Source organism: Patiria miniata, unplaced genomic scaffold (genome assembly GCF_015706575.1).
Source record: "Patiria miniata isolate m_02_andy unplaced genomic scaffold, ASM1570657v1 HiC_scaffold_13, whole genome shotgun sequence".
Classification (NCBI taxonomy): Eukaryota; Metazoa; Echinodermata; class Asteroidea; order Valvatida; family Asterinidae; genus Patiria; species Patiria miniata.
The window spans coordinates 7,064,880-7,080,457 of NW_024037051.1; the positions used below are offsets into that span (position 1 = coordinate 7,064,880).

At 41.1% G+C, this 15,578-nt stretch overlaps 1 protein-coding gene across 1 annotated transcript; it reads right to left on the bottom strand.

Moving 5' to 3' along the window:
• Positions 1-8,325: 8,325 nt before the first annotated feature.
• Positions 8,326-15,497, bottom strand: LOC119721162. Its single transcript, XM_038191029.1, has 6 exons — positions 15,367-15,497; positions 14,237-14,445; positions 12,266-12,815; positions 11,151-12,097; positions 10,295-10,427; positions 8,326-9,466 (listed from the first exon to the last, which is right to left on the bottom strand). The coding sequence occupies exons 1-6, from the start codon at positions 15,428-15,430 to the stop codon at positions 9,159-9,161; spliced, it is 2,211 nt and encodes a 736-aa protein (XP_038046957.1). The 5' UTR covers positions 15,431-15,497; the 3' UTR covers positions 8,326-9,158.
• Positions 15,498-15,578: the final 81 nt, after the last annotated feature.

Below are 15,578 nucleotides of genomic sequence, written 5' to 3' on the forward strand. Positions count from 1 at the left end.
CCTCACAAGACCTCGTAAGTCCTCACAGACTTCACAAGCCCTCACAGGTCCTTCACAATAACTCACAAGTCCTCACAAGTGCTCACAAGCCCTCAAAAGTCCTCACAAGACCTAAAAGGTCCTTACAAGCCCTCACAAGTACTGACAAGCCCTCAAAAGACCTCACAAGACCTCACAAGTCTTCACAAGTCCTCACAAGTCCTCAAAAGCCTCAAAAGCCCTCACAAGACCTCACAAGGCCTCAAAAGTCCTCACTAGACATCACAAGCCCTCACAAGACCTCACAAGACCTCACAAGTCTTCACAAGTCCTCACAAGTCCTCATAAGGCCTCAAAAGTTCTCACAAGTCCTCACAAGACCTCACAAGTTCACAAGTTCTTACAAGACCTCACAAGTCAATAGTGAATCCCCGAGTCTTAAGTCAAATCACAAGCTCTTCAAAATGAACTGTGTGACAAAGGCATTCCTTTGTTATTGTTCGTCCTCTGTTGATGTGAACAAAGTTGTAACTTGGATCGGGACGGGACTTCTGACAGGACTAGGGACAGGAAGTGTGATGGATAATCAACACTGACTGAGCACAACCCTGCTTACTGATGTATAGTGTGCAGGTGAAGAAGGCGTGGAACCACCCCTTCCCCTCCCCCAACCACCAAAGATTGTTCGTGTAAATCAGAGGACATTCTCACTTTTGATCATTGTCAACAGATTGATTGATTAGACGATGGGAACCGCTCAGTGGTTTACTGAATGCAAGAAACATTTCAACAACTTCGATTCTAGCTGTGAAAAAAAAAAATCAATATTTTCACTGTTGTCATTTTTTGCAGTAATTTTTAATAGATTGTTATTTTTGAGTATTGTATAAGAATGTACTGCATTTGTAGAATGAATACTACAGGTGTCGAAGAAAAGCAATGAAAATATTTTTAGAAAAGAAAAGTGGGAAAAACCTCATCTTAGATAATCCCAGGATGTTTTCTGAACGTTGGTATTCCGTACTCATGTACTTAAACTGCCATTTGTATTGCATTTTGCAAGAGTGCCTTCAATGCTGCCATAACGCTGCCTAAATCTACTGCAGAAAGCAAAATTCTTGAAAAGTGGCCTTTTAAAAATATATTTTGTACAACAACGTCGAGTGTTTTATCATGCGACAAAAAACTCTCCAAAATGTTAAGTTAAACATTTTCAAAACTATTTGCTAAACCAAGATCTACCATTGTTTAGACAACATCCTTGCATGCCATGCAAAGTGTGTGCAGACCATGAAACTTGTATGTATTTCGGCGAGTAAGCACTACGGCTGTAGAAGTTTCACACAGTTTACTTATTAACCCTAACCCCTTGGGGACTTTTACAAGAAAGGATCCTGAATCCATTAATTTTGCCATGCAAAAAAAATGTTGGTGGCCAGTGAGTCCATCAGAATCCACCAGTTAGCCGGGAGTGAATCTGTTGAGATCCTGAATCCATCAATCCTGAATCCTGCAGTACCACTAGGCTTACTGTCCTGAATCCATCAAAATCCCCCAACTTTTTCAATATGGAGGTATCCTGATTCTGCCGAAATCCTCCAAAACAGGGGTGTAGATTTTGATGGATTTAGGTTTGTTAGGGTAAAAAAGAAGCCAAACAATTCTTCAGAAATGAGACAGCTACCCAATGGTTTGAGCTTGCCTAACTACAGAGTAAAATATAAACATGTTAAAGTTATACTAGACGCATCCTTGTTTGTGTACCTGTATGTACAGCTTTTGTACGGCTATTTGCATATCTGCGTTTGTATTCGAAGCCAATACATCCAAAACTGAAACGCCAACTGCCAACAATGTACATGTATACGCACACATGGACTTCCAATGATTTCATACCAGCCGCACCTGTACTCTCACGTTGTATTTTGAACTCACAGCTTCAATTTCATTCCATGTAACTTTGTTCAACGATCACGCACATTTGTTCAAAAAGTCTGCGCCCAGAACGCGTCTGCAACTATTCCACACGTGGGGATGAGGAGTTGGCGCTGTATACATAATAGTCTTCGGTTTCTGGTATGGAGCTTGCCCCAAAAGTGGTGCGGCATAACAGGTTTTTTGTCTCTTTTGTTACTTTTTTTTCTTCAAATGTTGGCTAATGACTGCAAATGGTGCCTGACTAAAATGTAGTGCAAAATGTATGGGAGCCCAGAGAGGCCACAAATAGCTTATACTCGATCGTAACCCCATCTAAAAACATGTTAAAGTTGTGCAGCACCAGGAATCCAGTCAAATTACTGAGTTTGGCAGTTTTGAGACATCATCTTACATTGATAAAAAACCTTTTTAATATATACCAGAAACCAGAGCCTTTTTGGGGGGCTTAACGTCAGACTGTTCAAGCACTTAAATGGTAATGGACACAACTTGGAAAGATTCGAAAATGAGACTGTCAAAAGATCATAGGTTAAATAATAGGATCATGCGTCCTGTGAGATCACAGAGATCACTGGATTTTTTTCAGATGGACAGTATTGTCGTTGCCTGATTCGGCCAAAACACGTTTTTTTTTTCAAATGGTGTCCATTACCTTTACATGTGATTCAAATCTTGGGAATAATTTGGAATGCCAGCGACAGTGGCGCACCTTGAGGCCCCCCCCCCCCCCCCAGGTAACTTTTTTAATGTTTTTTTTTGTGTGTCATATTTTTTAGTCCCACGATTTGACCGGGATGATATGTATGTGGCCTATATTTGAGTAGTATATAGGTGTGTAAATGGCGCCACCAACGCCATTTAAAAAAAGCTCAAATTGTTTTTCATGCAGCCAGAAATTTAAAAACAAATTGTTGAGGCCCCCCCCCCCCCCCCAAAGCCCAATCCTGGGTGCCCAAGTGTGTGTGGAGTCTCGGGCTTGCCGTAGTTTACATGATACTGCAAGTGTGTCTTGAGTCAGGGGAATTCACATTTGAATTCGTCAATGTAACAATATATGTGAGGCGTTCTAACAAAATGAGACGGAACTGAACACGGGCCAAAGTGGAGAAAATACACAAAACTGAACAGGGCGATTTTTGTGTCAGTTTTCAGATTTATTGATATTTATAACCTTTGATACGTCTATCACATATTTTAAAGAAATAGCATAAAAATCGTGGAACAAAAGTGCTTTTAAGGAAAACCAATTAGCATTTTCCATTTGCACGACTCACAAAACTCAAAAGTTTGAAGGCCCTTTTCTCAGTATTTTACTTTTGACATGTCGATAAGTACACACTTTAAACAGCCATAACTTGTCAACTGAATGTCCGATCGAAGTGCAACAAACAGTATTGTAAGGAGAATGTTGTTCTCTTTCTTAATATATGTAACTGCAAACCCTCATTTCGACCTCTGCCTAGTTGTGTCTTATTTTGTCAGAATGCCTTGCATGTGTATACAAGTTGGGTATACCAAACATAGGGATGTAGCCAAGTCCATCACAAGTCCATTTGCAAGTAACAGTGGATGAACAAAGGAATGCCTTTGTCAAAGCTTGTTTGAATAGCTTGCGAGTTGACTAGACCATTATCGTGTTGCGGCCATCTTTGTTTTTTTCCCATTCAAATCAACGTAACCAAAGCGAGGCTGGAAGGAAAAATAGTCTGGTCCCTTTTTGCACAAAAACCCATTATCATTCAGTACTGTTATTGGATACAGGGAACATGACTGTAATGGTGGCAGCATGATAAAGGTCTTTGAGGACTGGGTGACTTGTGATGGACTTGCAGGGACTTGTGATTGAATCGACGACATCCCCGACGAAATATTCACTTTCGAGGCGGACAATTTACAAACCTCCCTTTTTTGGTATGTTTAGGGTCAACGATTACTCTGTGCAATAGTGGCTTGCTGTCTGTATATTCTGTCGTGTATTTTGTAGATTTATCATTGTTGTTAGTTGTATTACGGTAATGTGTTGATTTAACATTGATTGGACAGTTCTTGTTTGTGTGTGAGGCTTTGGTTGGAATGGGTAGTTTGTGTCTCACTAGATTGATTCTCCTTTCAAAAACCAAACATTGGTACTTTGCGATAAATTATTTCACGAGCCAAATGAGAGAGTAGCTTAATGTTCAGAATGTTACATAAGCAACAGTGGCATTCCACTTCCACATTAAATATCTCGACGAAGTAGTATCTTGACGAAGTAGTCTATGTCAAAGGTCATTTGGGTTAAAATCGCCGACGTGATGATACGCGTTGTTACGCGATGCCATTCTGCTTGTAGTTAACACGTGAGCATCGTGCGCATTCATGCGTCTTCGATGAGCGTTTGATTATCCGGAATGACCCTCGACTCGTATCATTGTGCGCATGGGCAGTTGAAGTGGCCTATTGTGAAGGCAACATTTGGAAATCCAAAATACCAAATGCTTTACCATTTATCAAATCTGGGTTTCAATGCTGGGTTTGGCTTTTGCTTTGTGTTTAACATTGGAGTTAACGTTTCTGCAGCATATAATGGATCCACTTTTAGCTTGAATCCTCATAAAAAAGAAATATTCAGCTCGAGTCCAAATTCGCAGCTGGTGTAGCGAACCCAAGGTTTGAGAAATGGCCCAGCGTAATCCACACGGGGCTGGCGATGGTGAACAAAGTTTGTCGAGGCTTTCCAAAATTACTGCATGTGACATTTTCGTGAACCCGTGCTAAAGGGTGTAATACAAGGACAGGTTAGTTTTGGGGTGATGGGGATGGGAATGGGGTGGGGATGGGGGGGGGGTAGTAGTAGGGGTGGGAATGAGGGAGGGTCCATTATACAACATGCACAAGACTTTAAAAGAAAGTTAACTTAAAATATGGAATGCCAAATTTGTGGGTTTTTTTTTGGGGGGGGGGGTTGGGATATAAAATAGTTTCAAAATGCTTGGGGGAAAAATGAGTCGGGAGTTGGAAAACTTTGAAATTTTGAGAAATTCTAAGGTCCCCCCCCCCCCTCCGGACTCATTAGAAAAAAGTGGAGTGTTGAATGGTGTAACAGAGTTACAATTCTCTGATTTAGGGCCATAGATAGTGAAAGATGTGTGATTGGTTTTAGTTTATTTTTATCCTTTTTGGCACATACCTACTTCATGAAAATCGATACCAAAAAAGGATTGTATATGTTTTGTATAGTCATTGCTTACAAAAATAGTTATTTAACATTGCACAGTTTTATTTCTGACGCATTTATTTATAATAGTATGAACGCATTTTACTTCTTTTTTTTTTGTATTTTAAATGTGAGAATCACTGCGATTTTTTTTTGGTACCATAGCAACTTACCCACTTATATTCACACGTTTTGGTGTGTTGGCGATATTACAATAAGTGTACGATAGTTGACTAGTGTATATTATTCAGTTGCATCACTGTACATATTAATTGTCTCTGCGTATTCGTTCACAACAATAAAACGCAACTCTTGGATTTTTTTGTAACGCGAAGAGCCAATGCACACGAATGGTTGAAATAGTTCATTATTTAATTCACCTTTTTTTTTTCGCTTGTATCGTTAACAATTTTGTACATATTTGCAGACAGAGAGAGAGGGAGCATATGCCTCATTAAAAAGATGTTAATTACTGAAAACGGTTTTTGTAGGTGTTGAATTTTTAATTTTTACACAGACAGTTGGAGAAAGTGCCCCAACCTTGAGTGTATATTATTTAATGTCGGCATAAAGTTTAAAGGCAACATACATGTACAACATTTGCTTTTGCTGTAATTTTCAGAAATGGATGGATTTGGGGGTTGGTATTTTATACTGTTCTGTTTAATGTTCATAGATGCTGAAAAAAAAACAGGAAAAAAATACTGTTCTTGTAGTCTGGTTCCCTGACCCTACTTCAAATGAAACATAGCAAATTATAGACGTCAGGGAACTGTAAGGTCAGGGAACCGGACTAGCTGGATTAATTTGGTAAAATGGGGACAGTGTTTGAAAAAAAAGTCATTTTTTTCCCCAACATCGTTGGAAATTGATACAAAAATTCAACTTTTCTTGAAAATGACAGCACACCTGGTGCCATGATTTCACAGGATGCTGGACTATTATTTACTTACAGTCAAGTAAGGTACATGTATTTCATAATAATTTGGTAGTTTTGATGTTTGCAAATGTTGTATATTATACAGATATTGAGTGGATCAGCGTGGAATGGGAGGAATATTATCGTAAATTAAAATCTGGACTTTTCCATTTCACAAGGCGAAGCTGAGTGAACTGGAAGAATCCAGATTTTACCGAGCGATAATATTCCTCCCATTTCACAATTTAAAGCCACTCAATATTTGTTTTATATAAACTGACATATAGATCCTTGTTATTTGATATATTTGAACTTTTATTTCAATACAAAATTGGTGAAAATTGTATTTCTCTCTTCCAAACCACCCCTTCACGAAAATGTTTGAACCCAACGCTGTAGCGCGGGCTCTTTGGAACAATACGCACAACGCTGGACGCGCACACCAGCATGCATTTGCACACAAATACCGCGTCATGGAACAAGACTGATCCTAACTGTTCAATAGTATTTCCCATTCCCCATGGGCGGATATTACTTTTTGAGCCCCGGCGCGAATGGCAGTAATAACGAATGACACGTGATGTGAGAATGGCAGTAATAACGAATGACACGTGATGTGAGTTCCACCAATGAAATGACAAGGATCTGTATGTCGGTTATATAATACCTTTAACTGAGCAAGTTGCATTTGGTTAATCAAATTTGAAGCCAAGTAATGAACAAACTTGATCTTTTTTTGTTGTTGAGAAGCCAGATGCCAAATGCTGATGAGGAGAACTTCACATCACACTTCATCTTCTGGCTCTTGCCGACTAGAAAGCATTATTGTAGGACTCAAGTCCAGGACTCGAACTTGAGTCCGTCTTGATCCAAAAATAAAAAAATTATCAAAACAGTGATAAATGATTTTATTAAAGTACACAAGTGAATTTGCTCACCGATACACTTGGTGAAAAATACTGTTTTAATAAATAAATCTGCCACACATGGCTAAAGTGGTCTGTTCAAAATGGGGCTAATTATTCATCTGAAGGGCTGGTTCGAAATTCATGACAAATTTTGACGCGAAGCAAATTGGTTAGGGTAACATGGAGTGGCAGAATGAAACTGTCAGTTATTGACTTCAAGAAATCCACTCCTTTTGCTTTTTTTACGTAAAGTTTTAATTGGCCTTAACTCTGTAAATTTTAAATACTGGTCCATAAATAAATCTTGCAGCAATAAAAGTTTTAAAAAGGTTTAGCTGAAATTTCAGAGCAGAATCGGTAAAATGTCGACAATAAGAATTGATTAGTGATAAATAAGATCAGTTTAATTATCCTTGTTTGAATTTCTTCTTTTTTCAAGGTTTGGACCCAGTAAACAGTATAAATATTTGTTCAAAAGAAGATTTTTGCAGTTCATCTCACGGATCCTCTACACAAGGATCAACGACTCATCTGAGCTTGTGTACAAAATGTACGGAACGGATTGTCCACATGCGTGCTATGCCGCGTCTGCGCTAGAACAACAAAAAGAACATGTGGAACAATGCGCACGTCATGAATCCGTGACAGCTGGCGTCAGCCTCCATGAAATCTTGTTGAAACTCGTCAGAAATTTGACTGCAGTCGCGTGCCGGGTCTCGCATGTTACCAGAAATTTGGGGAAGTCGTTTATCCATGTGAAGAGGATCCGTGTTCAAATGAAGGTTTTGCAGTTTATACACAAACTGAGACATTTCTATCAATCCCAAGTTTCATTTGGATGTAGTTTACATTGTTTACATAGATGTTTACATTTTCGTGGATGTTTGTGCTTATGACAAGCTGTCAGACAACAAGGCCATCCTGCCCCATTCAATGTCCTTGTCATATCAATACTGCTATACATTGTACTCGTAACACTTGGCTTTATACTTTGTCCTCGTAATGTTTTGTGTGTTTTTTGACCCAGAGAATGGGACGAGTCCCGCCTTGAAAAAAAAAATAAGCCTACAAATAAAAAACATATTTTGATTGATCAATATCCATATTATATGTTTTCTTTGCACAAAGATACAGCTGTACATTACACATACATATTCACATATTTACATTTCAATGTGCATATGTACACTACATGGGAAGAGGTACTCATTTTTAATTTTTTATTTTAAAGGAGGCACATTGAAAATATTGTGCCTCCCCAACCAAATTGGTCATGGACTTTAATGTGACCGCTGGATGTGTACAATTGTAGTCATGGCAGTATTTATATGTACACAGAATAAGGGGTGCTTCCGTTGTTAAATCGGATAAACTATGGAAGAAACTTGATGTATTTGCAGAGACCTGGGCAACTTCAAAATGACAAGGGCTGTGATTTTCAAGCCTCATGGTTCGCAGGATGAATTTTGGGATAAAGCCCATTCGAGAAGACGTGGACATTATGGCTTGTAAACATAATGGTTTAAGTGAATCAGTGTGACTCGGAACGTTACCTGTAATTATACCAGTGTATTGAAAATAAATGTAGAAAAAAATAGTTAAGTACATGTACCAGCCATTAGGATGATACCTGTAGTATAGAAAACTGACTTTGAGCATCTAGCGTTCAGGTGTCCTTCGTGGGAGATCCTGGTTTTTAGTCTGACTTCCTTGATCAGTGAGATACCTTGGCTGTGACTTTTCTCTGATGTTTGGGCTTCGGTTGTCCTTTGTAGGCGTTCCTGTTCTTAGTCTTTATCTTTCTTGACGATATGTGGGATACCCTTGGCTGTGGGTTTCTCTGGTGTTTGGCCTTTGGTTGTCCTATGTACTAGGTGTTCCTGTGCTTAGTCTTTTTCTTTCTTGATAATCAGTGAGATACCCATGGCTGTGAGTTTCTCTGGTGTTTGGTCTTTGGTTGTCCTATGTAGGTGTTCTGTTCTTAGTCTGTATCTTTCTTGATGATCAGTGAGACGCTATTGGATGTGAGTTTCTTTTAATTTCTGGTCTGCAGGTGTCCCTTTTAGGAGATCCTGGCCTTTAGTCTTATCTGTCTTGCCTTGAGGCGTCTCTTGTAGCTGTTCCTGGTCTTAATCTCTTTATGATCAGTGAGATGCCCTTGGCTGTGATACTTCTCTGGTATTTGGCTTCAAATGTCCTTTGTTAGGGATCCTGATTTTTAATCTTTATCTTTCTTGATGATCAGTGAGATGCCCTTGGCTGTGAGCTTCTTCTGGTGTTTGGCCTTCAGGTGTCTCTTGTAGGTGTTCCTGGTCTTGAAGCGCAGCGGGCAGTCGGTGCAGCCGTAGGGTTCCTCCCCCGTGTGGCGCCGCAGGTGTTCCCGGAAGTGGCTGGAGTGCCGGAACTCCCGGCCGCAGTGGTCGCACATGAAGCGGGTCTGTTCGTTGTGGATCATCAGGTGGTATTTGAGGCTGTGGAGACGGGTGAAGGTGGCCGAGCACTGGCCGCATTCAAACGGTTTGATTCCTGTGCAGAGAGGATGGTGGGACAAAATACAAGTTGCTGAAAATTAAACTCGTACTTGCTTTGGTAACATGAAATCTTTGCCAATGTGCCAGCATGATCAAGGTTATCAGAATCAAAATGCCAATGTGTCTTTATAGTTTGTAAGCTTAAAAATAAAATGTCATTTATTTTCTTCACAGCTTCCTTCAACCCCTGGGCATGTTTTACAATGAACCTTTCTGAATACTCCAAACTCACAAAGTGTCCGAAGGACAAAGACAGAATCAGTATCCGAAATATAAATCGATGCCCGTCCTGCGATCTGACAATGATAGGGCTGTGCATTGGAGCCGGGTACCCAAGTACCCGACTGTTTATGTCAGGAACCGATTCCAGATTATGGGATCGGGTACCCGTAACCAACTTAACAAATTACTTGGTTACTTCTCAGACATTGAATAAGAAAAGGTTTTGAAGTCATTTGTGAGGAATTTTCAAAATGAAAACCAGGCCACATGGGAAAACAAAACATCTTTCGCATTTATGACGCTCGCGAAAGCTGCAGTTTACACCGTAAAGTTAATAAAGCTCACTGTACTGGTATCTTGCTGTATAGATGCGCCGATGCGGTAGTATTATCATGCGGACCTTTGTAAACAATCTCAACAGCAACTTCCGAGAGATTTGAATTTTGGCATGTTTGGCGTTGGGTTTCTTTTAAGAGCGGGAACCCAGGTACCTGTGATTTTTTCAATCAGCTAATTGGTCCTGTACTACCTGTAAATGCACACCCCTAGACAATGAAGACCATTTTCCAAGATTTGCTTTGTCATTGGCATGACATCCTACCTGCATGGCTGCGATAGTGGGCACGGAGTGTTCCCGTCGCTGTCACCTTTTTACCACAGATTTCGCAGGTGAACGGACCTTTCCTATCCCTGGACTTCTGGCTCAAGAGGCTCAGTATCTCCAAGGCTTTTGTCTGTGAATACACAAGAAGAACATGTAGATGTGCAATTCAAGAGGGAGAGTTCAAACATGTACCTGCATCTCCATTGAATAACATACGTAGCATATTTTGGGATTTGCCAGGTACAAATATTTACTTTTTTTAAAAGCGCGTCTACGCATCGACTTCAATGTTAGACACATTTTGGGCCCAAGTGGTCGTAGAGTCGTATGGTGTACTATGGAGTGGTTTACACTGTTGTTTTGGATAACAGTAACACTGAAATAATGTTTCAACATCACAATTGAGCACTGCTGTTGTGTATTGTGTTGCCAAAAAGTGTGGTTAAAAAGTCTGACATGGTTAAGATCATATCAAATTCATAAGGATTCATACAAGTTTGTGTAAGAAGTATTCCCTGTGAAGGCCTGTTGGAAAGATGCACTATTAAACTTGTTGGCAGACACAATTCAATGGAAAGGGGACTTTCCCTCGCAAATATCTGAAAAAGAATTATCAAAACTTCATGCGAATGCGATGCCAATTTGACGTCACGAAGCATTCACTGCGAAAGTGCCGGTGTTAAACTTTGCGAATTGGCAGTGCAAAAACCTGCCCGGACGTCACAAATTCGTGTTTGCGTTTGTGCCCGCGCTGAGTAACGCCGAGTATGAACTGGGCTTTATTCGGCAGTTTTCTCCTCAAATTTGATGAGATATGAGGAGTCGTCAACATTTAAACACAATCTGGTGTTACCTTATTTTTGGTATCCTCTTCTGTAGGTGGCTTAGGTTCTTTCTTGATCTTTCGTTTGTTCTTGATACTCTGAGGTCTTGGTTTCTTTAGTCTTTTAGCTTTGCGTGCATTCACCTGATGCCGTGGGAGTAGATACACCATCTCATTGTCTGACACTTCCGGCTCTGAAATCGGCTGGCCACGTGAATCTGTATGTGGACTCGCCATTTGATCAGCCTCCGCATGCGTGCCGAAGATATTAAAGGCATAGTTATGGTCAGCATGTGGGGGTTCTACCCCCTCGATGCCTTTAGACGACGCCTGCTTCCTGTTGGGTCTCTCCGTGGTCTTTTGGCACTTGCCAACCTCCCGTGGCAGATCGTACCTCTTGGTGTATTTCTTCCGTTTGGTTCGGATCTCAATGTCGCACTCCACTGTCTGGGATTCTGGTGCAATGACGTTGCTCTCTACGTTGGAATCCATGAACTGGGTGGTGGCGCCCAGTACTTGGCGCATGGAGCATTCGTCATCTTGGATGACCTCTTTCAGGAAGTTCTCCACAAGTCTCTCCTCGTCCATGATCTCATCTTTGTTCTCGTCATTGACATCGCCGTCGTCATCGTTATCAGACCCGATGACCTCCTCATCCATCCAGTCCTGCTCCACTTTCAACGGGGATAACTTCCCAGGAGGCGACTTGCCGAACTGGTGGGGTTTGAGCTCTTCCACCACGCTGGCCAGGCTGACCAGGCAGCCCTTAGGTAGCAGCACAACCTCATTGACCCCTGCCGATGAACGGATCAGGGTGTAGCTGGACTCCTTGATGTCCAGTGATCTGGGCAGGTTGACAGTGACGTGCCTTGTGCCTGATGGGATGGCATAGGTCACCATGTCCGTTTCCTTTTGTACTTGTGCCGTGTCTTCCATGTCTGAACCATCACTTGTGGGCTTTTGATCTGCTGTAAAACCTAATGGAATTAAATGAATGATAATTCACAATTTAACACAGAAGTGTGACTTCAAAATTTACTCAGCAAATTTCTTATGTTCAAGTGAACAATATCAGTAAGCAATAGAAGTTTCTCTACCTGACTGAATGACTACATGTACAGTCATCTAGACTAAATTGTACTCACTTGGGCTATTCTGTGTGGTCATGGTCAGCAGTTCCCCAATGTGGCGCAGCAGGTGGCGTTTGATCTGGTTCTTGGTGTCGGCCAGGAGGCCGCAAAACTTCTCATTGCAGATACCGGGCAGCATGGTGCAGGTGTAGGAGTGTCTGACAGTGGTGCTGAAGGCATCCTTGGGCACCTTCATGGAGGAGTACACCGAGAACTGACTGATGAGCTTTGCGATGGAGAACTTGCGCAGCACGTCCACGTCCAGGACCGTCTTCTGCCGCTTGGACGGGGAACCCTTCCTGATCCTGCTGACGGAGAAGCCCCTGTACTTGACTGACTGCTCTCGCTTACGCCCCAGAGCTGCCTCAGGGGTCGACGCATCTCTCCTGGCCCTCCCAGACTGCTGTTGTCTCTTGTTTGCCAGTGCCTGGTCGGCATTGGACACTGCGGCCAAGAGAGCCAAGCCACTAGACTCTCCCCCATCTGACTGTTCGTCATCTGATTGTGACGAGTAGATGCTGTTGGCTTCGTTATCAGATTCCGATTCGCTTGACGAGACCTTCCGCTGCAAAGCAAATGTGAAAAGATTATCTTATGTGTCAACCACTTGAATTTTATAATTAATGAGCTCTGTATATAACTTTGTCCTTAGCTGAAAAATAAAGCGAAGTGGTAATTCTGACACTTGAGCACAATATCTGTTGCATGCCACGCTTATGGGTGTTCCTCTTGTCCAAACAGGCAAAACGCTGCATGTTTTTGGTGAAAATCTGTGGCAGCCCACAAGCAAAACTGGGAGCACATGCAATGCATCTTGACCTTGTCAACTGAGTTGTTACAAGAGTTACAAGTCATCAAAAGTCATTCAGTCTCTAATCACAAGCTATTCTAATGAACTGTCACAAAGGCACTGTTCTTTCCCTGTTATTCATGTCCTGACTTGTTTATTCGATTGGAACTCCACCACACATTGCCATTGACAGTTCCTGCACGACGCCCGTAAGTTATTACCATCAATAGAAAACTTCAACTTTGGAAAAGAAAAAGTCTTCTGATTCAGCAATATCGTCCTTGCCACCTCCCAATAATCAGATTATTATTCACTTCAGACATTAAAACCCCCTTCCCACATACACACACCCGTCTGTCCTTTTTGTTCTGTGTTCCGTTTGTATGCCCGCTAACGTTGTGTAAACCCGACCCGAAATCCACTTTGGGTCGGGTCAGTTTGTCCATCATTTCTCTCGGGTCAGGTCGGTTTCGGTTTTGCGTTTGTGATTTTCAGGTTGGGTAAGCCATTCTGGAAAAAGCTAAAATAAACCAGGAAAAAAAAAAAACCAGTTCGGAATTCACTAAGTGCAATATGTATTGCAGAACCACTGTGCCCAATACAACCAAAATAGTACGCGGTCTTAGTTTAAGTTCAGGCACAAAAAGCAGACACAGTTGCCCAAGCCAGATATTCTTTTTTTTCCGGTCGGTTTGGGTCGATTTTCCTTGAATTTTTGCCGGGTCAGGTCGGGTCGGTTTTAGAGAGTTCAGATCGGTTTTGGTTCTGATTCGCTTTATCTCTACAATGTTTCGGGTCGGTTTGGCCTGGTCAACCCGACCTGATGCACAACACTAATGCCCGCCCAGCATCTCCTTCCCTGTACTTTGTTTAACTATGCTTGCTGTCTCTTAAGCATTCTGTTCCCATTGTCATTTGGCATTTGAAAAGTATCCTGATATAATTAAAACGTCAGGCCCTCTGTTTAGATTGAATGATTTGGTCAAACGACTGTGAGTTTGTTAGTCCAGTCCATCACAAGTCCTCACAAGATGTCTCAAGTTAAGTTACAAGCTTTTCTGTTCTCTGACAGGACTTGTGATTTAATTCTGACCAGACTTGTGATGGACTCGACTTCAACACAAATATTTGAAATATTCTCTTTATAACTGCTCCTGAAAACTAAGTATGTAAGATAGAAGGTACTGCGCATGTACTTTTCTGGATCTGGGTGGGGATGGAGTAGTCGCCTTATTGGTCTTTGTTGCATAAAAGAACTGCTTCTTCTTTCGTTTCCTTGTACTTCGTCTCAGGGGTGCTGCAGGCTCAGGGGTTTGCTTTTGTTGTTTCTTTCTGCGCTGGGTCATGGCTGCTCTTCTCCTGCTCCGGCTCCTTGTGGTCGGTGGATTTGTTTCCAAATGACTTCCTGGAGATCCATCAAAAAGGCAAGCATTGGGAGAAAATGGATGAAAATTGAAATAATCTAAATAAATTTTCCATTCCAAACTTTGTCCAATTTTTAAAAGAAAACAAATATTGGGTCCGAATGAACAAGTTCCAGTATCTGTTAATCAGTTGCCAGATTCCAAGAAGAACAATTTAAAAGTCTGTTGAAATTTTAGCAAGTGCACTTTATAAAGCTTTGTGAGTAGTGATCCAATTCACAAACCAACATGAATAAAGTCACTTACCTCAACCCTATGTTTATGTAACTTACCGTTTTGCACGCAAAGGATTCAGGGGACTGTGCGTGACCTTTCAGAATTTCCAATTCATAAAGCAAAATTCTACATGTCCCATTTTTTCCCCTCAAATTTCTTGGAATGACAAATCTTGGGTCAAGACTAGCAGGCCTGTGAAAAATGAAACCGACCTAACAGTAACATTTCCCATGTTCAGTAATGCAATGACCTGATGACTATAGCACGACTAGGCTAGGCCTAATTTAATATGATTCCCGTTTGACATGTTTGAGAAATGTCTGGATATCAAAATAATTTACATGATTTAAGGTCAATTGCAAGCAATACAAACTGAAAAGGTGCTACAAAGACCATTGACCATGTTGACAAATGAAAAAGGAATGAGTGACACAGGCCTATTGGTTACTTAAACGTTAACGTTAGTTCATTCATGGAGGTAGAATTAGTTCATTTCATTTGTTCATGGAAAATCCTGGTCAAGAGACATGCAGCGCATGATGCATATGACAGAGTGCAGTCGACAAAAATGGTCGACAAGACATTTTGTGAAAAAAAAAATCGGAATACAGATTCACTTTATTCTTCGTTTTTTTTGCAAAAATACGATTCAAAATTACATGAACAAGATCTGTCTCTATACATACCTTCATTTTCTTTAATAAAAGCGGCTTTAACCGGTTTATTTTGCTTTCTACGCTTTGAAGACATCGTCGGCGAAAAATGCGTCTGCTTCAGATTATTATGACGGAGTCGTCTGCTGCGTGATGAACGTCATTTACCCTAGTTGTACATGTCCTCAATTCATTTTTGAGAACCGTTTTCGGACAGAAATACTTATTCCTCAATTGAATGATTG

Bases quoted from the DNA above. Each gene is read 5' to 3' on its own strand.
- LOC119721162 (XM_038191029.1), bottom strand. From the start codon at position 15,430: ATGTCTTCAAAGCGTAGAAAGCAAAATAAACCGGTTAAAGCCGCTTTT. The intron at 12,098-12,265 runs GTGAGTACAATT...TAATTCCATTAG, and splicing joins GACCACACAGAATAGCCCAA to GTTTTACAGCAGATCAAAAG. The intron at 10,428-11,150 runs GTAACACCAGAT...GTGTATTCACAG, and splicing joins AAGAGGATACCAAAAATAAG to ACAAAAGCCTTGGAGATACT.